At 46.5% G+C, this 26142-nt stretch overlaps 2 protein-coding genes across 2 annotated transcripts in view; both read left to right on the forward strand.

Annotated features, from left to right (window-relative positions):
- The window catches only part of LOC147033674 (uncharacterized), a 127306-nt gene that overhangs the window by 22391 nt on the left and 78773 nt on the right, over positions 1 to 26142 (forward strand). The window lies entirely within an intron of this gene.
- LOC147033675 (uncharacterized) lies at positions 3432 to 19675 on the forward strand. The gene is made up of 2 exons (XM_085871762.1): positions 3432 to 3805; positions 13003 to 19675. Exons 1-2 carry the CDS (start codon positions 3646 to 3648, stop codon positions 13782 to 13784), a joined length of 942 nt encoding a protein of 313 aa, XP_085727888.1. The 5' UTR covers positions 3432 to 3645; the 3' UTR covers positions 13785 to 19675.

A 26142-nucleotide genomic window follows, 5' to 3' on the forward strand; every position in this document is an offset into this window, starting at 1 on the left:
TTAATGGGGAGGGGAGCAAAAGGAGCAGAGTTAAACCGACTAAAAGAAATGCAATCAATGTACAAGCAAACACTTAACGGTTTCTAATTACAGGACTGGGCCCACGGACACACACACACACACACACACACACACACACACACACACGAAATGGACCCCGTCTGTTCTATATTGGACCCTCCAGCCGAGGTGGATAGGTCAGCTGGGGGGTCAGAGTCCGGCTGTGCACCTGTCCGCCTCGTGCGGTTTGGTCGTTCTTGTTCGGTGGGACTCAAACCCACAGCTTTGATGCAGCACCAAGCACCAGGGGCGAGGGATATGCGACGGAGGCTGTTGCCCTCGACTCCTTTGGAGGGTTGTTGGGGGTTTTAAGATGTAAAAAGACCTGACTATAAAATAACCCGCAGCACGCACATTAAATTCCCATTAAACACAGGGAGGAATCTAACAATACACTTCTTCTTCTTCTTTCGGCTGCTCCCGTTAGGGGTCGCCACAGCGGATCATCCGTATGATCCGCATAGTGATTTGGCACATGTTTTACGCCGGATGCCCTTCCTGACGCAACCCTGGTCGCCTCTTACGACACAGGGATATGGTACACCTATTTTAACCGGGGTATACACCGGTCCAGTATACTGGTACTCATTTCGCCGACCTCGGAAGGATGACAGGCTGAGTCAACCCCCTGGTGTATTAATTCAGTGGTCCAACGGGGCTTGAACTCAGGACCTTTTGGATCCCAAGCCGCTGCCCTAACCACTGCGCCAACACCAGGCTCAGGAATCTAACAATACACATACTTATCAAAACTAACTAAGCTTAGGGACTGCCGTCTGTTTGTGTGCAATAAAAAGGCTTCAAGATTCGTAACAATATTACATGGCCAGGAATGTCCTTTAACAGCATAGTAGTCACTAACTGAAGACCGCTAAAGTTTCTCGGTAAAGTAAATCGATGAGAAGATAATTACACATTGGACGGGAATGACCGTCAATGTTGTGGGTGCTATTATTTCTAGTTCCAGTAGGTGTGTGAACCAATGACTCAGCCTATACACTGCCCGTGTGCGCAAGTTAGCCACAAAAATGCACGTAACTCGAAATTGCGTGAATATTGATATTTGCAGATCACCGCATGCACTGTCCAGACCGAAGAGCTCTTCGATGAGCTATGACTCGGCATTATACGTGCTGTGGTTACAGAGTTTACCTCATTCAGACGCGATCGCGCAACGTATATTTTGATAGGTGTCGGATTGAATATGATGGATAACATGAAGGAAAAGGACAGTGTGCGTGAGCTCTGACAGCGGCAAATAATCGTGGGAGAAAATGCTAAACTCCCCCCTTCCCTTTTACACACCATTTGTGCAAAGGTTCATGGAATGAGATTCGAACAAGACAAAGTCACAAGATGAGATGTTAATTGTTCAGCACAATCTCCTCCTCACCTTGTGGCTCTACCTGTGTGATGATGAGATTTTATCTGCTCCAAGGGGAGATGTGCTTTCGATGATTTTGTGTTCACTTTGTTCACGTCCATCCAAGCTGCATGCTTGAGTTATTGTAGGCCTTATCCATTATATCTCTATGTCGACCTATTTTGCAGATGATGTCATTGTGCTGTATCACATGCCGTCCCACTGCTAGGCAGACAGCAGTCACATCTCTCTCCGCTAGTCTGGAATTGATTACACTCTCGTCTGATAAATGGAGCACGTCCTTCAATTCTGGGAAATCTCACCGTCTCACCACGTCGCTCCGGAATGATCGTCAAACTAACCTACTTTATGCAATCGATGGGAGTTGGGGTGAACAAAGGGTGGTGTCGTCATAAAAGGGTTCATGTGAGGCCTGTGATGAAAGGATAAAAAGGGGGGATAGTGGGAAATGGGATTGCATCACAACAAGTGGATGATTTTCCCACCTGAAACTTGGTGACCAATTCAAACTATCCTTGGTATATTTTAAACTTTTATGTACCACCCATCCCGACTGCATTGTCAAGACCCTGCATTATAGGGTCTCCACCCTCGCAATACTGGGACACCACGGCAGCAACAGCGACCCCGCCCCATCGCATCACCAGTGGGACACCCAAACTACACCATCGGGATCTGCCAACCCACACCATTACCCAGCCCTCCCCTCACCATCACTGGGACCTCTTCTCTCCACTCATGCCACCTTGCCAGGACCCTGTACCACCAGGACCTCACTGCACCCCTCTCCCTCCACCGCATTACTGCAAATTTGGAACTGCACCACCTACCATCGGTATCCGATGCATCAGCATCATCATCAGTGGAAACATCAGCAGCAGAGTTGAATGACAAGATAGAGGGAGACGTCGACAAGCAATGGTCGTGGGGAGGAATGAGGGGTAGGCGAGGACGCGTGTGGCGGACAAGGATGATACAAAAGCAAACTGGGGAAGGAAAAACTGGAGATGTGGAAGGAGGGATGGTTAATGGGCGTAGAAAAGATGGTTTTGGGTGGGGGATGATCTGAGATGGTGGTGACCAGCTATCTTGACCTTGAGTGAAGAATGAGATTGTGGAAGTTGGTTACATAGGTGTTCAAAAAAAAGAGGAACAAATGAGTGAAGGTGAGCAGCGGTTCTGGATTTTGGGTGTTTCACCAGAAAGGGGTTGATGGTGGACTGTGTGTGACCTTTCAGAAATGTAAGGGGTGGGAGGAAGCCTGGAAGGAGCAGAGGGTGCACGACCGGCAAGGAGGAGGTGAAAGACAGGGAGACCACCGACCTATCTGCGATGTGTTGGTGTGACTCAGCCTCGAAGCCGTCCAAAACCAGGGTTTGAATCCCGACCCAGCTGTGTTTGACAAACAGGGTATCACGGTGTCCTTGGTGAAGAGTCGGTGCGAGCTATCGCCGGCATCATGAACAAATTACATATTCCTGCCCTGGCTCCGTGTCCCAGTGGCAACCCGTCCATGATTGTTCTTTCCAGCCGTTGAAACTGCCGAGGCAGCGCCAAATGGTTCGAAGGACATCCATCGACAAATACTACTACTACTACTACTACTACAACAACAAACACCGAGGCGATTACGTCATGTTGGCATGACAACGCACGGCCTGGTTCTAAACCATAAAAAATAAAAACAAACAACATATGTCGGTTCCTTGGTTGATGTTCAACATTTAAAAGGACAGAGCGTGGAAAAACGACCATATGTTGGTAATAATAGCTCAGGCTTTGACGGCCCGAATGACCACTTCCGGTGTTGAAGTTCCTTGGAAGGGAAGTTGTTGTTGTTGTTGTTGCTGTTTTATTTGAAAAATTTTTTTTTTTACATGTTTAATTATTTGTTTATTTATTTATTGTTGTTAAGATAAAACGTTCTCCACTGTGTCCGCCAATTTTGAAAATCCAAATCGATTATATTCTAGAATTCCCCGGAAGTGCTTCCTATTTGTCGAGCCGTCTCTTCCGGTTCAGAGGTGGAGGTGCGTTGAGTCGTGAGCGACGGGAACGGAACAGAACCCGAGAAATAAAAAATGTCACCACGCCGAATCGGTCATTAAGACTCGGTCAGGCGTCATTGATCCAGGAAGCAACAATCTCACTGCTACGGGGATTCCCTCCAGCACGGGGATTCCCTCGGACGCCGCCGTTTCATGGAGTCGCGACGTGCGCGGCGGTGCTCGCAACGGATGGTCGTGCCTGCGCGGGGCAAGGACGTCCACGAGGCCGGAAGACCCGCTGGAGTCCTGCAGAGCAAGGAAGAAGACGAGCACTCGGTTGGTGCCGAAGCAGAGGGGAGGGGCCTGGAAGAAGGTGAGTCACGGGGACTACGTTTATGACGTCATAGTGTATAATTCAATGTTGTGTCCACATAGCAATTTGGTGGCTGCCGAGACGGTGGATCCTCCTTGAGATGTTTACAGGAAACGATGGACAAAATATATGGGGTGAAAATGATGGATTGGGGGGAAGGAGTTATGCCCCCCCCCGCCCCCTTCCCTGAAGTGCTAGTGTCATGAGGAGCACAATTTAACTTAACTTGGTCCTTATGTTTCATGAAGAGTTTGGTCTACGTCTGGCCGTCAATGTCCGAGAAGATTTTTGAATAAAATACCATTATTTGAGGCAAACCTCCCCCTTTCACCCCCTTTACGGTTGGGGCATCCAGATGGGGAGCACAACCCCATTAGACCTTGCTATGCTGATGCATCGGACCAAATTTGGTCCATTTGCGTCGGGTAGTTTGTGAGGAGATGTTTCACTGAAATGTTAACGTACATACGGATAGCCAGACACCGGGACCGACTCCACCAGCGTATTTCACAAAAATACCCAAAATTATATAATCAATACATTATTCAGACTGAAAAAACAGTATTGAAACAAGAATCTTGGAACTATTTAACCTGTACGTGCACAGATTTAAAACTTATTACACTTCATATCAAAGTTTGACAGCATAATAACGGATATATATATATATATATATATATATATATATATATATATATATATATATATATATATATATATATATATATATATATATATATAGAAAGACCCACCCACGTCTCTCACCTGTGAATGGAGGGAATAACCAATCAGGTCTCACCTAATCGACTAAACCCAGGTGGCTTGGATTATATAAACAATTGACCCCTCTCGCACTCCTCCAGCCAAAGAAGCTGCATAAAGCAACCCAAGAAGACCTACACAAGGTAAGTGCTATGCTGTTTCTAACCCTTCCCAGAGTTGCTCAACGACTATAAGGACGTTCACACATCGTACACACGTGAGAAGTGTCGGATTAAAATACAGTAACGTAATGATATAATCGATGTTTACTGGTGCTACGTCACGTACAGGTTTTTTGGATGATTGTATAACAGATACGTGGAATCCCATCCGATGCACTTAATACACCCGGACAGCATCGTCCGGATCCAGTGAAACCAAACTCCATTACATTTTTAAAAATCATGTTTACCAGATGTCCTGCTGATCTCATCCTGTTTGTGTGGTTCGAACAAGCTTTTAAAAATGAGTTTGTGCTCAAAAAGAATGTGGCGGACCATTATCATTTTAAAATGTCAGATGTTAAAACTGCATGAATCAATCACCATGAATACAAAATATCTTGACGTGCGGCGGGGAGGCAGAGATTCCCCTGGGGATGGTAATTTGAAGTGCAGTGCCAGGGATAAAAAATAAATAAATCAAGAGTCAGGGAAATACTCCCCCCCCCACTCCCCCACCAATCAAATCGCACCCTGCTTAGAGCTTCCATGGGAAGATTAAGTGACAAGTGAAAGGTTAAGGGGAGACATTTATTGGGGCTGGCTGGGTGGCGCAAGATTGAAACTTGGTTCCTACCTCTTTGTATTTAAAGCTTTGAAAAAGAGTGAAATGTAACCGTCTATGGGAGGTGGCTCCATACACACTGAAGAAGTGAGGAGCACATGGAGCTGAAACTCTAGGACCCCCACCTTTTGAGTAATTCTCATATATATACACACACACACACACACACACACACACACACACACACACACACACACACACACACACACACACACACACACACACACACACACACACACACACACACACACACACACACACACACACTCACACTCTTTAAAAAGAAACAAGGCAATCACAGCTGTGATCTAATGAGGTTGAGATATTGTCATGAGGAATAGATATCAGGTTTTGTCAGGTCAGGCCAGATCAGATCTGTGACTTCCTACAGGTACCACGTAAATCTGTACTAACCTGTTCCATGGTCGGGTTGTCGGCGACTAAACCATCTCCCCCACCAGGTTTTCTGGTGAGGAGGGTGTTTGGATATGGACACCCAGCAGGATTAAAAACAAAACCTGTCAAAGGGCGGAGGAGCTCCTTGTGAGCCAACGGCCATCCATATCTAGTCTCCAACTGTGACTGCGGACGTCCTCCTGAAGTTGGGTTACTTCTTAGTAGGAGCTTGGTGGCAGGATTTGCACTCCGGCCACCGTAAAACCCTTCACAATGCAAAACATTCTCAAAGCATAAAATAATCTGAAAACCCACTCCGTGGGAGTACCTCCTGTGCAGCTTCCCTTCGCAGAGCAGCTCACCGTATGACGGGATTGGGGCAAAGCCTTCGGGACCCCCAATCTTTGATGATAGGAGGGAAATCACGGGGTAACATTCCCAGGTCAGATTGCGGGAGTGTGTCGGAGTGGTGCTGAGGTGTCGTCCACCAGACGGTGGTTTCCTTGGGTTAATTTGAGCCGGTCCCTTCGGGTGGGTGCCTGGAATGTCCTATCCCTAAGAGAGGATGATCACCTGTCTCTGTTATCATCTGAGCTCAACCATTTGGACATCGATATTGCAGAACTCTCTGAGGTTCGGAGACCGGATTATGGTGAGATCATGGCAGGTAGTTACACCTACTATTGGTCTGGTCGCACTGATGGTTACCATGCCCAAGGAGTTGCTGGAGCTGTGTCCAATAAGCTGACCCCAATGATAATTGAGGTAACACCGGTCAACGAGCATATTATGAGACTAAGGTTTCGTCACTCCTTAGGTGTCATTTCCCTGGTCTCTGTCTATGCTCCGACTGAGGCGAGTGACCTCACCGTGAAGGATGCATTCTATGCCACGCTCGAGTCTGTGGTTGATCAGTGCCCCAGGGGAGATACACTTCTCGTCTTGGGGGATTTCAATGCATCGACTGGAACTGATAGGGATGTTTATGAGACGTGTGTTGGTCCACATGGATCTGGAACTGTCAACCTGAATCGCACTAAGTTCCTTGACTTTGCAAGAAGTCATGGACTTAGGGTGGCTGGTTCATGGTTTCAGCGCCCACAAGCTCATCGCTGGACTTGGTATTCAAACGCTGGTGGTGTGGCAAAGGAGATAGACCATGTCCTTGTTGATGGTCGCTGGAGGATGATCCAGAACTGCAGGGTCTACCAGAGTGCTCAGTTCCTCAATACTGACCACCGGCTTGTGGAGCAACCCTTAAGTTGCACCTCAAATCCAGGCGAATGCTACCATCCCAGCCGAGGCGGGATGTTGGCAAGCTCAAGGATGAGAGGGTAGCTGAGGAGTTTACGAACAAGCTGAGTGGAGATTTAGGGGGCCTGGGTGCTTTGGGAGGTCCTGAAGAGTTGTGGAATACCTTCAAGACCACCATCCTTGATGTTGCCGGTGGATGTCCTGGAACTCACCGCAGGGCAAAGAAGAATTTTGTCTCAAGGGACACTGTATACCATTGACCAGAGTCGCAGGGCCAGGCTGAATAGCAGAGCTGAGCTGTTCAGGGAGCTGAGGTGTAAAACTGTACGTGCACTAAGGGTGGACAAGGAGGCCTATGAGCATGGAATCTGTGAGGGGGTAGAGCATCACCTGTGCTCAAGAGATTCTCGTCCCGCTTACAGGGGAATTCGTGCATTGCGTTCATCCAAGCCCATCCTTCGGTGTACTGCAGTTAGAGCAGAGGGTGGTAGGCTCTTGACAGAGGAGTCCGAAGCGAAGGCTCGCTGAGCCGGTTACTTTGAGCGGTTGTACCAGGCTGATCCACCAGCTGTCAAGTTGGATGTCAGGGATGTTACAATCACTGTTGCTGACCCTCCAATCAATTGTGGTTCACCTTCGCTTGTGGAAACACGGTCCGTGGTGAACCTGTTGAAATGGGGGTAAAGCTCCAGGGATCTGTTGCATCCATGCTGAGCTTCTCAAGGCTGGTGGAAATGCTGCGCTCGTGTCGTTGCATGCAGTTCTGTGCTCTGCCTGGAACACAGGCATCATCCCAACTGACTGGAAGAGGGGCCTTGTTGTCCCTCTCTGGAAAGGGAAGGGTGATCGTCAAGACTGCAAGAACTACCGAGGGGTGACGCTGCTCTCAGTGCCGGGCAAGGTCTTTGCTTGGATAATTCTTGATAGGGTTCCCCACCATCTGCTTGAGCACCAGCGTCCAGAGCAGTCAGACTTTACACCAAAGTGGTCAACGATTGACCGCATCCTTGCTCTTCGGGACCTCACCGAACGCAGATCAGAGTTTCGGCAAGGGCTGCTTGCAGCTTATGTTGATCTCTGTAAAACGTTTGATTCAGTGAATCGGGATGCCCTCTGGAGGATTCTTTGTCTTCTTGGGGTGCCACCAAAACTGATATGATCAATCTGATGTCTGAACTCTACTCAGATACTGAGAGTGCTGTGAGATGTGGTGGTACCATCTCTGACTTATTTTCAGTTGTTACTGGAGTTTGTCGGGTGTGTACTGCCCCCCACACTTTTCAGCACTTGTATGGACCGGATTTTAGGGAGGATGTCGGAGAGATCAAGCTATACGGTACATCGTTTGGGAATGTCAAGATCTCTGACCTTGATTTCGCAGATGATGCATTCGTCTTTGCGGAGACTTTAGATATCCTTTTGGGGGCCCTCGAGGTGCTGAATGAGGAGTCAGAGCCGCTGGGATTATGGGTTTCCTGGGTCAAAACTAAGATCCATGGCCTGACAGAGGCCCCTGGAGTACCGGCGGAAAGTGGACGCAGCGACGGGCTGCTCTGGCGCATGCTCCCATAAGAAAGAAGAAGAAATAGGTATCTGCAATATGAAAGTGAAATGTTCAACCATTATTGAAACGTCACGTACACAAAAGTAAATGGATGGATGGTCTGTTGGTTGATCCGTTGGCCCCTCGGACGGAGTTCATTTTAATGTCCCCCTTCTCTGAACTTGTCGGAGGGACGGGGGACAAAAAGATTTGTTGGAAGTTTAACCAGAGGGGTTACTGGAAGAACGCGTGTCCTTGAGAAGTGGGGGATTCATTCAGAAATATAACCTCAAAGACCTGTGTGCTCGGATGGCATTTTATGAATCAACCAATTCAAGCGATGTGATTGCATCACACCCCTGAACCCTACACCATTTAGCCAAGCCTCATGTGGGCTCGAGTGGATCCCCTTTCACAATGTGTACATCCATATCAACATGCCAAACCAAAATGGAGTTTGATGTCACACACTCATTCCATCCCATCACAGTCACATTTCTAAGAGCAAGAGGTTGCGTGCAGCCACAGCTGTGCCTGCTGGAGATTACGTCAAGACAGGGTACAGGTAAACAGTGACCTACTCTTTATAAATACTAGAAGCACCTGCTCCCTTTGGGAGCCATCAAGGGGCTCATGTTATTATGTTTATGCCTATTTTACTCCAAGGGGTCCCAGGATTACACACCCAAAAAATGGTTACGATTGGTTCAGCCGTTTTTGCGGTACCTTGGAACAGACGGATGGTGAATTATAGTAAGCTACCTTAAGGCCCGGTCACACCTTGATGTTTTAGCCAACGTATGCCGATTTTTGAATTTTTTTTCTAAAACGCTGGCACACGTTGAATACGTTATGGGTAAGTTTTGATAACATTGAGAGCACGCTGAAAAACACTGCCATACGTCGTTGTACGTTGGCTTTAAACGTTGTACTTTTCGGTTGTCCTCAAATTTTTTCATGCTTGAAATTTCACGACGTATGCCGGCGTATGACTCACACGTTCCGCTACGCTGGCCACAAGTTGTATGCACGGTCTGCGATCGTTGACAGACGTCAACACATGCTACTTGTAAGTTAATCACAAGTTGAGACACGCCGAGGTAATGTTTAGCATTCCCGAAACTTATTCTAACGTATGATTAACGTGTTGTTGGCATGTTACGCGATCGTTGCCACACATCGACAGACGTTACTTTTAAGTTACTCATAGGCTGAAAGACGTCGGTATAATGGATCGTCCTTGCGTCAGCGTCCACGGCCATGGCCAGGACACTTATTTGCAGCATTCTTCAAACTTTTCTTCGGCATGACGAGGATGTTCACACTTCGATGTCTAGCTTGGCTATGATTCCAATTGTCCATCGGCAGCGTCTATTTAAAATAGTCGAGTTTGAGCGTTTTAACACGTTCAGAAGAAACGCTTCAAATTTCAAAACCCCAGCGTCAAAAAACAAAGGCGAGTGACAGCAATTTAAATCGTTCATTGTAAACAATGAAAATAGCTGAGTGGTACCGTTTAAAAGTCGTTGAGTGTCAAAAAAAATCCAATTGTTGAGCGCAAGCGTCTACTTTCAATAGTGGAGATGCAGCCATTTAAATCGTTGAGTTTATCATTTAAATCGTTAAACGCAAGGAGGATCCATCATAACCCACACCCTCCCCCTCACACTCACCTACTACTGCCAACATGAACAAACTACTACTAATACTAATACTAATACTAATACTGATACTGATACTGATACTGTTACTGCTGACATGGACATCGACTCAAAAAGGACTCTAAAACACTGTTGGGTTCCCCTTTTATGAGCAGCATTTTTATATACCAATTCCCAAAACCGCTAGGAACACGTCTTTATATGGCAGTTGTAAGCTAGAAACACGTTCATTTATTTTTTTTTGTCGACCGGAAGACGTCATTGGAATACGTCTACATACGTCGACGTGTGTTGGGACTACGTAAAGAATTGGTTCAAAGCACGTCAAACATAAGTTAGAAATAAGTTTCACGTAAAAAAGACATTACCGCGACGTGTTTCGACTTATGAGTAGCTTATAAGTAGCCTTTGTGGACGTGTGTAAGCGTCCACATATCGTGTGTAAAACTTATCCCCATCGCATGCGGAAGGTGTGTCATACGCCGAGTACGTCGTAAAATTTTAAACATGTTTAAAATTTCTTGAAGTACTCTACTTACTACGACGTATGATAGCGTACTTTAGCGTTCTACTCACGTATACCAAACTTACTCATGCCGTATTTGACGTGCCCCAACGTTTTAGACACATTTTTCTTAGGTCGGCATACGCTGGCAAGATCGCCAAGGTGTGACCGCGATGTTGTCACTTCCATTTCTACGGCAGTTATGATTCGAATCGTTGTGCGTCAGCCCTTTAATAGGCTACGTCACGACATCGTCGGCGATGTGTGCAACGCGCTATGCCTAAGTTAGACTATCGTTGGGCATCGGTTGTGTAGGCCAACAACAGGTTCAGCATTCGTTGGTATAAGTTATCTATAAAACAACGAAACGTTCTGTGTCCGTTACCAATGCGTTATACATAAGACCAAGTCGCTATGAATACGTCCGAATCTTAAAAAAAAAACATCAAAAGTTAAACGTAAGCCAGCGTTTTACATACATTTTAATACGTTGCCATCGCTGGCTAAAACGTCAAGGTGTGACCGGGCCTTTACCGTCACTATAGAATAATGTATTGCATGATGAACCCTGATTTGCAATACATGATACAATCCATTTAGCAATGGATGATGCAACTAATTTAGGAATGTGCATGATGCAACCCATATAACAATGTGTGATGCAACTAGTTTGGGAATGTGCACGATGCAAACCTTATAACAATGTGTGATGCAACTAATTTCGGAATGTGCACGATGCAACCCATCTAACAATGTGTGATGCAACTAGTTTGGGAATGTGCATGATGCAACCCATATAACAATGTGTGATGCAACTAGTTTGGGAATGCGCACAATGCAATTAATTTAGGATTGTGCATGATGCAACCCATATAACGATGTGTGATGCAACTAGTTTGGGAATGTGCATGATGCAACCCATATAACGATGTGTGATGCAACTAGTTTGGGAATGTGCATGATGCAACCCATATAACAATGTGTGATGCAACTAGTTTGGGAATGTACACGATGCAACCCATATAACAATGTGTGATGCCACTAATTTAGGAATGTGCACGATGCAACCCATATAACAATGTGTGATGCAACTAGTTTGGGAATGTACACGATGCAACCCATATAACAATGTGTGATGCAACTAATTTCGGAATGTGCATGATGCAACCCATCTAACAATGTGTGATGCAACTAGTTTGGGAATGTGCATGATGCAACCCATATAACAATGTGTGATGCAACTAATTTGGGAATGTGCACGATGCAACCCATATAACAATGTGTGATGCCACTAATTTAGGAATGTGCACGATGCAACCCATATAACAATGTGTGATGCAACTAGTTTGGGAATGTGCATGATGCAACCCATATAACAATGTGTGATGCAACTAGTTTGGGAATGTGCATGATGCAACCCATATAACAATGTGTGATGCCACTAATTTAGGAATGTGCACGATGCAACCCATATAACAATGTGTGATGCAACTAGTTTGGGAATGTGCATGATGCAACCCATATAACAATGTGTGATGCCACTAATTTAGGAATGTGCACGATGCAGCCCATATAACAATGTGTGATGCAACTAGTTTGGGAATGTGCATGATGCAACCCATATAACAATGTGTGATGCCACTAATTTAGGAATGTGCACGATGCAGCCCATATAACAATGTGTGATGCAACTAGTTTGGGAATGTGCATGATGCAACCCATATAACAATGTGTGATGCCACTAATTTAGGAATGTGCACGATGCAGCCCATATAACAATGTGTGATGCAACTAGTTTGGGAATGTGCATGATGCAACCCATATAACAATGTGTGATGCAACTAATTTAGGAATGTGCACGATGCAGCCCATATAACAATGTGTGATGCCACTAATTTAGGAATGTGCACGATGCAGCCCATATAACAATGTGTTTTACGTAGAGTACCCCGGGAAGTGACGGCATTCCCCCCAAGATCAGTGGCTGTGTTGTGTCTCATCCAACAGTCCTGTGTTGTGTCTGTTGTATTCGTCTATATGTTCACATCGGTGGTGTCGAAACAGTTTCCCGGCAAAGGTCATGCCGGGCGGTTTTCCATCCCTCTCCCAGCAGCAGTTAGGGTAGTAATTTGTAACTTGTTCAGGGTGCCGGCGATAGCTCGTCGTGCCTAGACCTTTTATATAATGTCATGAAATGAACCCAAAGTACCCAGAAGCTTTATCATCATTTATAACTCCATCCTAAAAAAAAAAAATGACAGTTCTTCCTGTGCTTGAATGGTCTTCACAGATGGTTCGAAGGAAGTTACGAGGAGCTCATCGTGCACGAAGTGCTCTAGAAGGTTCACCACCGAGGCCGCCATGCAGCTGCACATGGAGAGGCACCGGCCGGTATCCAGCGATAAAAGGTACAAATGCACCGATTGTTTCTACAGCACCGATCTCAAGTCGAGCTTCGTGAACCACACGAGGATTCACACTCAAGAGAAACCGTACACGTGCAGCGTCTGCGACAAGCAGTTCAGCCAGTTCTCTCATTGCCGTCACCACATGCTCATTCACACCAAGGCTCGTCCGTACATGTGCATAGTGTGCTCGAAGACGTTTACTCAGCTGTCGGGTCTTCAACAGCACATCCGTATTCACACGGGGGAGCGCCCTTACAAGTGCACCACGTGCGGCAAGTCGTTCTCCGTGTTAACCACCTGTCAGCGACACATGAGGATCCATAGCCAGGAACGCCCGTACACGTGCACGGTGTGCACGAAGGCGTTCTCCCGTCTGTCGGATCTTCAACAGCACACCCGCATCCACACCGGGGAGCGTCCGTACTCGTGCTCCGAGTGCGGTAAAACGTTTTCGGTCTTGTCAAACTGTCACCGACACATGAAGACCCACAGCCAGGAGCGCCCGTACATGTGCACGGTGTGCGAAAAGGCGTTTTCTCGCCCATCGGATCTTCGACAGCACACCCGGATCCACACCGGGGAGCGTCCGTACACGTGCAAAGTGTGTGGGAAAACGTTCAGCCAGTCGTCAAACTGTAAGAAGCACTTGGCTACTCACATGTGAGTGCCGCCATGTCTTTGAAGTGAGCGATTATCATCGATTCTTCCTTGTATTGAACGTTTCCACTGTCACATGTCACACGTGACTTTCCTTGATGTGGTTGTTGCTTTGAATCATTCTTGCTTTGTCTTACCTCATATAATTTTTCCATCACTTCCTACTTTATATAACATTTATTTTTATTTTTTTATAATCATCAAACTATAATGGAGCTATGGCATATGTGTGTATGTATGTATCATTCACTCTGAGATGATTTGACCTGGAAGCTGAAACTTTGAGCGATCAATGAGGTTACCCTGAAGTTGTTCCTGCGGAAGTCTTGTTTGATTCCATCAAAATTTGAAAAAAAAAAAATTTTGGGGGGGAACGATCGAGGCTGCGGTCTGCCCAAATTGAAGGTGTGTCAGAAGGACGTGTCTTGAATGCTTGCAACAAGATCGCCCGCAGGGCGGATACTCTGCTGGTACACAGTAAATGGGTCTCGGCTCATGGAGGTGTAATCAAACTACTAAAGGGTGAGCGAGGAGTACGGGGATGGACATACACGGGGAGCAAATGAATGGCACAAAGATGAGTAACAATGGTCCAGGGTGGAACAGAATGGCGAAGAATGAGCATGTGTTGAGGAGGTCGTGGGTGTGCACGGCCGAGCACATAACGTAACTAGGGGCAGTATATTTGAAAGACGGAACTGAGGAGGACGAGACGAGGAACACGGGCCCGATTCCAGAATCGGGAGAATATGAGGTGACAAATGAAGGTGTGTGGACAATCAGTCTGGACTTTGACAGGGTGAACGCATGGGAAGGTTTCTTGACGAATGTGTGTGACCTCATGGGGTGGCTTGTTGAGGGCAGAGGGAGGAGAGGGCAAGAAGAGCAAGGCCAGATGTAAGCTTGTTTAAAATAGAGAGTACACCAACCTGCACCAGTAGGTTGAGATTCCAATTGTACAAAACACCTTGTTTTCAATCACCTCAATGAGGCAACAAAATCAAAAGGAACAAGGTAAGGAGTACGTAAGTGTGAGTATCGGCGCAGATCAAGGAGCCATATTCCATGGAGCTCAGTATAAAACCGTCGTACACTGTGATGAGGTCAATATGGCTCAGGAATGCCTTATTCCACAGAGAATACCAAGATGGCGACTGACCTTTGATGCTAGTTTGGTGATATGACCCATTAAAGGTCATGGCAAATATTGAGGCCAACTACTTCCAGGAACTGCCCCTCTTCTGGTGGCTGTTCAGTGAAGTGGATTGGATAGTTTGATTGCTTATGCCTGTGGAGTTGCAATGTGAGAGCATGTGACTAGCCTGCGTTGAACATGTTCCAAGTAACTGATCAGCAGCTTATCTTGTTCAAGTCTGAGGAAGGATTCGGCAGCGGCGTACCTTTCATATACAGTAGACGCCGCTTTATAAATCCACGGTTATAAAATCCAGCCGCTTATTGTGACCAAAATGAGTTGGAACGGAATTTTACATGGAGAAATCCGCCGGATAATAAATCCACCTGCTTTGCACATGCGCGGTCTCAACCTAAGCTTGATGTAGTATGCGCTGCTGTGGGGGGGTGTGTTTAACTATAGGAGAACTGGAAAATGCTAACGCGCAGTGTCACAGTGGAAATCCCATTGACTACAGCCTTGTGCAATGATTTCCAGCTCACTCTACGCTTTCACTTTTCGGTCGTCACAGCGGGTGAAGCGTGTATGCGTTTATAGCTTGCGCCGGTTGGTTGAATTCTATCTCTCAGCATTTTTGTACTTTAAGAGTCACGAGTTGGGTTGTGATTCAGAGTAAAGATTGCGACCACGAGCAAAAAGAGGAAGGATCTATCCATGGGGGAAAAGGTGGCCTTATTATATCAGACCGTTTCAATGCAATGGCGAAGACAAGTCAGCGCGAGGCTGCAATCGCGTTGGAAATTTCTTGTGGCCAGCTCCAGAATCTTATCAAGAACAGGCGAAATTACGGAAGAGGAAATGACCGACCAGCTCGTCAGTCAGATTCTCAAAGCCACCGAGCCCATAGCTGAAGAAGTGGAAGAAGAAAGCGACGACGAACCCGAGCCGGTGCCAACGGCGGCAGAGATGCGGACTGCACTCGCCAAATTGGACAGGGGACTGCAGCTCTCAGGTTTTGCCCATCCCGATTTCCACCACGTGACTGATTCAATAAAGGAACATTTGCGCAAAACCTTCCCTCCCAAGCAAGCGACCTTGGAGAGATTCTTTTGAACAATCCCCTTGTCACCGTTTGATAAATCAATGGTTTTGTAGCATAAAGCAGTGTTTAACGACATTCGCTTTTTGTCTTATCTGTCCAGAAGGTGGCTGAAAATAGGTTCTCCACTTAATAAATCCAGCCGGTTAATAAATCCAAACGGCGTGGTCCCATGGTGGATTTATAAAACGGCGTCTACTGTATGCGTGATGTGTTCTGCACAGGTCGAAGTTGCTGGCAAAATGACAAAGTTGGTTTTCAACATAATCGGATAGATCAAGAATTATGTTGGTTGTAAGACGCCGCATTGAGGAACCTCAGCCTGAAGGGAAAGATAATGAGAAAAGATCCCATCAAGGGTCACACGCTGTTTCCGCTGATAGAGGAAACAGGACAAACACTCGTGAATCAGAGCCGAAAAAAAACACCAAAACGCGACTTTCAAAATGACGTAATCCACCCCAGAATGCTCAATGTGCATGCGCAGAAATTCCTTGAAAAGGTGGTGTTTGACATCAAGCATATAGTTTGTGTGAGATAGGGATTGTTACCTAAAATGGCTCACAAAGCTTCTAAAAAAAAAAAGTCAAAAATACTTGGGAACATACCTGTGAGAAAGGGCTGTACATACCTCTGCACATTGAAAGCGTTGGAGAACTTCCTGAGCTTGCCCAAAAACCTCGTAGCTTGCAGCTCCCGTAATACAAACACCCAAGGACGTGGACCGGTTCAAGGCCCGAAGGTTCGTAGATGGGCGCACACATTCTACCAAAACTTTCGACCGTTGCTGCCATTGAGTGGACTTTGAACCTTGTGGGACTCCTTCGTGTGAACAAGGCCTACTTGGTGATTTGTTTCATGAATGATTGCTGGGGGTTGTTTGGGCTGTGAGTGTATATATATATATATATATATATATATATATATATATATATATATATATATATATATATATATATATATATATATATATATATATATATATATATATATATATATATATATATTTGTTTGGTCCTGAGGCCACGAGAAATTATACTCGATTTTTGCATATATTTGTCAAAGGAGAAGTGTGTGTGTATGTGTTACTTCCACTGCCACCACTTGCTTGTACCAACAGGAAATGGGAGGGACTCACCATCCATGGATATTTCTCATATGTCCTATATTACTGTTGTGAGTCACATTTGAATTCAGAAACACAACGATTAGGGTTAACCACTTTGAAATTGCCACTCCTTAATCTAAATTCTGAAAATTACGCTTAAAAGACTATTTGAATCGCAGATGTTGCACCAGCAATGGCAGGCTTAAAGTGCCTGGCGAGCAGAACCAAGTCATTGAAAATGCACACACACAGTGCATGCGCAAAAGGCTTCGCTTGGCATTCATATGTCATTTCCAAAGTCCCGTATTGAAGACAACTTAGAAATCAAGGCTGGATGGCAAACAGTATCAAAGGCCTGAGAGAATGATATCGAGAGAGCTTGCACTAACCTCTTGCTTGTGGTTCAGGGCATCAGTCCACTGCTGTCATAAGGGGTAACATATCCATTGCCATGGTTGAATGGCCAGATCAGAAGCCAAATTGTTTGAGAGAGAACGAGAGAGAGAACGAGAGAGAGAGAGAGAGAGAACGAGAGAGAGAGAGAACGAGAGAACGAGAGCGAACGAACGAACCTGAATGAGCCTGAAGTTGGCAGCAATGATGGAGTCCATTACTCTGCTTATGATGGGGAGAAGGTTTATAAGTCTGTAGTTGAAGGGATCAGTTTTATAACCTTTCTTATGGATAGGCCTGATATTTGCAATTTTCCAAGATTGAGGAGTTGCCCATACAAGAAGGACCAATGGAAGAGAGAGGAGATGGTGTGATTGGACTGAAGCAGAGGTCGTAAGGATTAGAGCACTCATGTCATCAGGACTAGTTCTGAAAAGGTCTTGAGCTGCCAAAGAAAATTATCAACGCTAGCATGGGATCAGGCCACGTTTTGGCAAAGTGGAAAGGCTGGGTAGAGGAATGGATGGAGTTCAGACTATAGCCTTTTGACTATGGCTTTACACCAAAGAGGTCAACGATTGACCGTATCCTTGCTCTTCGGGTCCTCACCGAAGTAGACGAGAGTTTCGGCAGGGGCTGCTTGCAGCCTATGTTGATCTCTGTAAACCGTTTGATTCAGTGAATCCCGATGCCCTCTGGAGGATTCTTGGCCTTCGTGGAGTGCCACCAAAACTGATCGATCTGATGTCTGAACTCTACTCAGGTACTGAGAGTGCTGTGAGATGTGGTGATACCATCTCTGACTTATTTCCAGTTGTTACTGGAGTTCGTCAGGGGTGTGTACTGGCCCCCACACTTTGCAGCACTTGTATGGACTGGAGTCTGGGGAGGATGTCGGAGAGATCAAGCTGCAGTGCATCGTTTGGGAATGTCAAGATCTCCGACCACGATTTCGCTGATGATGCAGTCATCTTTGCGGAGACTTTAGATATTCTTTTGGGGGCCCTCGAGGTGCTGAATGAGGAGTCTGAGCCGCTGGGATTACGGGTTTCCTGGGTCAAAACTAAGATTCAGGCTTTCAATGACATCTTGGATGCTGCTCTCCTGTCTGTGCCTGTTTGTGGTGAGGATGTTGAGGTCGTGGAGAGATTCACTTACCTCGGCAGTGATATTCATGTCTCTGCTGGCTGTGAGTCAGAGGTCAACAGACGTCTGGGTCGAGTCTGGGGAGTCATGGATTCACTGAATAATGGGGTGTGGTGCTGCCGGTACCTGTGCGGGAGGACAAAAGTCCGAGTCTTCAGGTCCTTGGTGCTTCTAGTCTTGCTCTTTGGATTTCAGACTTGGACTCTGACCAAGGATCTGAGACGGAGACTTAATTCCTTTGGTACCAGGTCTCTTCGGAGAATCCTTGGCTATCGCTGGTCGGTCTTTGTGTCCAACGAGCGGTTGCTGAGAGAGACTCAAATGAGATTTGTTACCTGCATAGTCCGTGAGCATCAGCTGCGGCTGTATGGACATGTGGCTCATTTTCCTGACGCTGATCCTGCTCATCAGATTCTCTCGGCGAGGGAGCCTCGTGAGTGGAGGAGGCCAACGGGCCGACCACATGCAGCAGGTTGATCGGCATCTCAAGGAGATTGGTATGGGCCAGGCATCTGCCTGGGGGATGGCCAGACGGAGGCCCCTGGAGTACCGGTGGTAGGTGGACGCAGCGACGCGCTGCTCTGGCGCATGCTCCCATACCTGACCTGACCTTTTGATTGAACACAGACTTCAAGAAATTTGCTTTTTGTTTACCCCAAACAGTGTAGAGCATGACAGCATCCTTTGAGAGGGTAGGAATGGAAGGGGAATGTGTACCAGACAGACCTCACTAGCTCCCCCAGGCTTTGGAGAACGGTGAGAGGCTGGATCATTATGATCGCAGGTATTGGGCCCTGGATGTGCATCGGATAGCTACACAATGGTTCCAAGCTGTGTGGAGATGTTTGTTTTCAAATTTTTCTCTTTAGCTTTCAATTTCCTGTTGAATAGAATCCATGCCAAGCCACGCGTGTCCATTGGACAGAGAGTGATGTCAAGTCAAATTATCAATGAAATGTACCGTATATTGTGCTGAATGTTAATCCTTTTTGAAATTAAAAGTGGATCTAATCTGAATTAATGACCCCATCATTCCAGCATTATCATCTTGACCTTTAAACTAGGAATTGTGGGAAACTCAAAACGACACTTGATCCACCAGTGCGGCACTGGACCAAGCAAACATTCACTGGTTTGCCCTTCCCCCTCTCTCTTTCTCTGGAGAGGGATGGAAAACTTATCCTCCTTTCCCATCTTTATATTCTCCCAAAATAATTTTCCAGAAAGCCCCTTCCTAGAGAAATTACTCAAGTACTCGAGATGATTCCAAGCTTGGAAGATGCTAAAAGGAAAAAAAAAGCCCGAAAACTCGTGATACCCCAGGCTTTAAAATTTACTCGATAAACGTTATACAATCCTAAATAATTGGGGAATTCAATCCACAGGAAATCATGGGTATACCAGCATAAAACTGTACAGACATCAATACACTACCAAATAAGGCAATTCCTCATGTGGAAGAAACTTTAATTTTCACTCAGGTTCATCGTAACAAAAGAGAATCTTTAATACATGCGCAGGGAGAGAAATACGCAGCATACAATCAATGGACCTCTCTGCCCGAGTGATCCTAATCAGGGATTTTATACTTTCAGGCAGGCAGGGGTGCGTGACAAGCCACAGGAAGAAAAAAAACAATGATACATCTGTTATTAAAAACTGCTGACATTAGTCTTTTTATTCAAGTTAAAAGCAAAACAGGATGCTTCCCAAGCTGATACGAGTCGAGTCAAACAGAAGGCAAACATTTCAATGTCAAATAATCTGGTTGATTGTTTGACATTACAAAGCTTTGTACAACATTCTGTGACCAGAGTGATGTTTTAAAGAGTAGCTGAACAGGCAAGATCACACAAGAAAGAGCAGGAGATAAAACACGTGGCAAGCCATGCATTTTACAAGATGAGATACATTTTGACAATCAAGGTGAAAACCAAGGCTGTGCGGAATCCAAAGCTGCATGAAGCAACTATGAAAGTCACACAAGTAAGAAAATCAAGCATTTAGTCATGCAAGCAATATAATTATTACTATAAAATATATGTATACTTTATAGAGCGCAAATGTAACAAAGGAATTTAATATTTATGTTTCCAATGGTATTCTTTCAATTACAGCATGTTGCATAGGTTCGGTCAATATAATTAATATACTATGTCATGTGGGCTGAATTCCTTTATTTATTAAACTAGTTACAACTTTTAATGCTTTACTGAGAGGTCACACACAGACATTTAAGAGGAAAACCACTTCTACACGAGACAATTTGTGACACGTCGACATCTTGGTGAACACAAAGCATCCGTGTTTTGAGGCATTGCACCTTGAACGTAACTGCCTTTGCTGCATTTTATAACCGGGGAGTTCATAGAACACCTTACCCCACTTAGTCTTCAGAAAAAGGACATGGGAAGAGTCATTTAAACTCTTGCTTTGTGTTCCTGAGCACGATCTATTTTCGTTTTCTTTGTGAACCTTGCGTAACGAGCGTGATGGTAACCATACGAAGCCGACGAGTCGGACAGAGCAGTCCAGAACTGAAGATGTTCTGTTGAGATGCATTTTTCGTCACCATCGAGGCTTATCCATGCATTTGCACAATTAAAAACCTTGCCAACTCCGATCAGAATGTATTGATTGAATGAATCTCGGAATCGGAGAAAATGACAATTTTGGAACGGCCTTTGAGAAAAAGATTCACCAAACGAACGGCGCCAGTTGCTGCCATATTTCTCAGAATGCAGAATCTCAAACGGTTGTGCTGCCATCAGGGCATGACAGCATTGATGCTGATTCTCATAGCTTTTCTCTTCGTTACTCTGCCCTCGGGGAATTAATATTTTTGTCCGAGTACTGCTAAAGGAAAGGTTTTCAAATGAGCCAGGACGGCGATTTGTGTTCGACAGCATTCAAGTGTATAATTTGATTGAAATAAATTAAAGATTTTCGAGGTTGTAGGAAAAAAAAAGAAACATTCCGGAAGTTTACCCCTATATTGATGCATCTTTTACACCACCATATTTAACATGTCACATTAGTGATTCAGACCTGTTGTTTGTGTCCTTTATGACGTCCTTAAAAGCAATAATTTTCCTATTTAGAATGATTTTCAATTTTGTTTGACTCCCAGACAGGCAGAGTAAAAAAAATTATCTCACTCCTCTCTACACGTGCCTGATCAGGCCAAATTCAGAGCCAAAGTGCGGTAAAACTAAAGGTTCGTTTTCCGATTCATGTTCCAATTTGTGTTTAAAATATAACATTCAATTTAAATTGAGTCGTTCTTTGATCATAAACTGACGTTTGTAGGCAGACAGGCAGAAATACAGACAGTGAACCAATTGCTGAACCGGTTTTTTGCTTTGATGGCACGGGTAAACAAACACGAGAATTAGACTTGATGCACCAAGTTGCATCAATTGCCCAATCAACTTCACGTGGCAATGACCTCAGTTGAATTGGCCATTTATCACATATGCTGCGCAGGATTGTCACGTGATGATAGTTGGTGACGATCGTTGGCCCACTCCCTTCCTTGCTCCCCCACATTCTGAGCTCCCCACCTTTCTTGCCCCACCTCCTCATTCTCCCTCCACTCCTCACTCCCCCTACCTTCCCTCTCTCTCCCCCTCCTCAACCAAACCTCACACCCCCAACCCCTTCGCACCCCACCCCTCCTCACTCCTCTCTCCCTCCTCTCCTAGTATTCCCGTCAGCGAAGTGACGAGTGGTCTTGGTTATTCTATAATAATAATAAAAGAGCGTGTGTGTGTGTGTGTGTGTGTGTGTGTGTGTGTGTGTGTGTGTGTGTGTGTGTGTGTGTGTGTGTGTGTGTGTGTGTGTGTGTGTGTGTGCGCGCGCGCGTGCTTGTGCGTGTGTGTTTGTTTGTGGGTGTTTGTGTGTGGGTGTTTGTGTGTGTGTGTTTTATGGGGTGTTTGTGTGTTTGTATGTGGGTGTTTGTGTGTGTGTGTTGTGGGTGTTTGTGTGTGTATGTGGGTGTTTGGGTGTGTATGTTTGTGTTTGTGTATGTTTTGGGTGTGTATGTTCGTATGTGTGTGTGTGTGTGTTTGTGTGTGTGTATGTGTGTGTTCATACATAACATTACATTCTCTTTCCTAACTGCCCTCCTCCTCCCTCCCCTCCTCCTCCCTCCCCCTCCTCCTCCCACCTCCTCCTCCTCTCCTCTTCCTCCCCTCCTCCTCCCCCTCCTCACCTCCTCCTCCCCCTCCTCCCCTCCTCCTCCATCTCCCTTCCTCCTCCCCTCGTCCTTCTCCCTTCCTCCTCTCCCCTCCCCTCCTCCCCTCCCCTCCTCCCCTCCCCTCCTCCCCTCCCCTCCCCTCCTCCCCTCCTCCTCCTCCTCCTCCCCCTTCCTCCTCCCCTCCCCTCCTCCTCCCCTCCTCCCCCTCCTCCTCCTCCCCCCTCCTCCTCCCCCTTCCTCCTCCCCTCTTCCCCTCACCCTTCCTCCTCCCCTCCCCCTTCCTCCTCCCCTCTCTCTTTCTCTTCCCCTCCCAATCCTTGCACTTCTCCCTCCCAAAATGTATGGCGACTTGTGGTGTCTCCCCCATTCCTCACTCTCCCCCCCCTTCCTCCTCCCCTCCTCCCCTCACCCATCTCTCTCTCTCTCTCTCTCTCTCTTTCTCTTCCCGCCCCCAATCCTTGCACTTCTCCCTCCCAAAATGTATGGCGACTTGTGGTGTCTCCCCCCATTCCTCACTCTCCCCACTTCTCTTCGCTCCCTCCTCTTCCCCCCCCCCCATCTCTCTCTCTCTCTCTCTCTCTCTCTCTCTCTCTCTCTCTCTCTCTCTCTCTCTCTCTCTCTCTCTCTCTCTCTCTCTCTCTCTCTCTCCTTGTCTTTGGATTCTCGTCACCCCTCCACCCCCGTCGTAACTCTCCCACTCCCTCATCTCCGGCACCGGGTTAGCCGGAAGGGAGAGTGGGTCGGACGGTGGAGTGGAGCTTTAAATAAAGACAATTAATTGACTCAGAATCCGAACGTCCAGCGAGTGTTTGTTCTTCCATGCTAAAACTCTTTTTTTTACCTCCTTTTTCCCTCCTTTTTCGAAAGGTAGGACATCAGCTTGCTTCCACACCTGTGGGACACTTCCCTCCACACCTGTGGGACACTTCCCTCCTTCATTCGATTCGTGAAAATGAGACTCGGAGTGGTTTCTAGATTTCCCATATAATCTGTAAAATACCCCGATGTAGTACGTACTTAATAGATTGGCGTCGATAAAACCTTCACGATTCGATGGAGGGATGTTCATGGCAAATACTGTTTGAACGAACCAGCACTCGAGCTCGATGTTCGTGCCTGGTCAGTACTTGGTGCGGTTCTACAAAGGGATGGCGGTGTAGTTCGTTATAGAGCATGGCGGTGGTGTCCTCGTTTCGACTTTGACAGGGATAATCTTTAATAATGATACAAACGGGACACAGAAAATAAATAATAACATTCTACTCTACCATCGACTTTCCTGCCATATGAACCCCCAAAACCGCATCCGGTAAATTGATGGGGGGATGCAAAACTCGGTCTTCACCAAACGTGGGGTTCGGGTCCTGTTACCTTCTGGCACGGGTCACCGAGGGACCATGGACAGGACGATAGGTCGGGGCGGCCTCGGTGAACTCCCGGCCTGGCTGGAGATGCAGGGTTTAACGGAGGAGTCTCTCCGAGCCGCGGTTAAGGGTCTCGGGGTCGAGATCCTCGGAGGTCTTTGTGCCCGCGCTGAGCCCAATCCGGTGAGGGTTCGACTATGTTCATTGTCCGCACGAAAGTTCACCTACACCATGTACGCAGAGCTCTGTCGGTACATGGAGTCGTGCCGTGCGGTGCGAAGATCGGGACGGACCATCATACCTGTCCGTGGAGGAGATGTTGAGAGGGGAGGACCCGCTGGAAGACCCGCTCGAAGACCTGCTGGAAGACCTGCTCGAAGACCCACTGGAAGACCCGCTGGAAGACCCACTGAAAGACCCACTGGAAGATCTGCTCGAACACCTGCTGGAAGGCCCTCTGAAACATCCGCTGGAAGACCTTTTGAAACACCCGCTGGAAGACCTTTTGAAACACCCGCTGGAAGACCTTTTGAAACACCCGCTGGAAGACCTGCTCGAACACCTGCTGGAAGACCTTCTGAAACATCCACTGGAAGACCTTTTGAAACACCCGCTGGAAGACCTTTTGAAACATCCGCTGGAAGACCGTTTGAAACCTCCGCTGGAAGACCTTTTGAAACCTCCGCTGGAAGACCTTTTGAAACATCCGCTGGAAGACCTTTTGAAACATCCGCTGGAAGACCTTTTGAAACATCCGCTGGAAGACCTTTTGAAACACCCACTGGAAGACCTTTTGAAACTCCCGCTGGAAGACCTGCTCAAACACCTGCTGGAAGGCCCTCTGAAAGACCATCCAAAAAACCCGCTGGAACACCTGAAAGACCCGCTGGAAGACCTTTTGAAACATCCGCTGGAAGACCTTTTGAAACACCCGCTGTAAGACCTGCTCGAACACCTGCTGGAAGGTCCTCTGAAAGGCCATCCGAAAAACCCGCTGGAACACCTGAAAGACTCGCTGTGAGACCCACTGAAAGACTTATTGATAGACCTGCTGGAGTCCTTTGGATGGACGCTGAACTTGGGGACTCGGTTGGTGCACAAGAGGACCCAGAGAAAGGTGAGTGCAGGTAACTGAGCAGTGTATAAATAATTAATTATAAAGAGAGTTCTTGACAATAGGGATAAAGGTGTGTGTGTGTGTGTGTGTGTGTGTGTGTGTGTGTGTGTGTGTGTGTGTGTGTGTGTGTGTGTGTGTGTGTGTGTGTGTGTGTGTGTGTGTGTGTGTGTGTGTGTGTGTGTGTGTGTGTGTGTGAGAGAGAGTCCGTCCTCAACTCCAAAACCATGAAACCTCGTGGCCCCAACCTTTGCATGTAAACTGAAGGATCACTCCAGAAGTGCGTAAATGAAAATTGGGAGTTTGGGTGAAGTCCAACACCCCTTTTGAAGATAATGAAAGGCTTACCTCCATGAAAGGCTTATCCTTGGTCAGCCCAACTTCGCCTCGCAGGAGTCTTAGCCGCCATTTTGATTCGGCCTATTCAACCATGTCTTGCCTTGGAAACACGATCTATTCTCACGGACTAATTCAAGTCGGGGTTCCCAACCAGTGGTACATTTGAAGGTTCCACCTGGTACATGGACGCCTGCGGTTGTACGACCTTGGTGTTTGTGCTTTTTTTTCACTTTGTTTTTTCTGTGGAAGGAAGTGACTTCCGCCGCCGCTCACTATTTTCCCGAAGATGTACGGTCGTGGACAAATTTGTTGTGAGTTTGATTTTTCGATGTGTTGTCCAGTTTTCTGCCATTGTCGTACAGTACGGGAAATCTCGCAACCTCATTCTTAGCTTGGGTGTGTTCTGGCTGGTGTGCACATTGGTTGTGTGTGACGTTGACACTTTTTCCCTGTATTTAATTGATTTATT

Source organism: Eptatretus burgeri, chromosome 2 (genome assembly GCF_056783735.1).
Source record: "Eptatretus burgeri isolate ZD-2024b chromosome 2, Ebu_testis_v1, whole genome shotgun sequence".
In the NCBI taxonomy this organism is placed as follows: domain Eukaryota; kingdom Metazoa; phylum Chordata; class Myxini; order Myxiniformes; family Myxinidae; genus Eptatretus; species Eptatretus burgeri.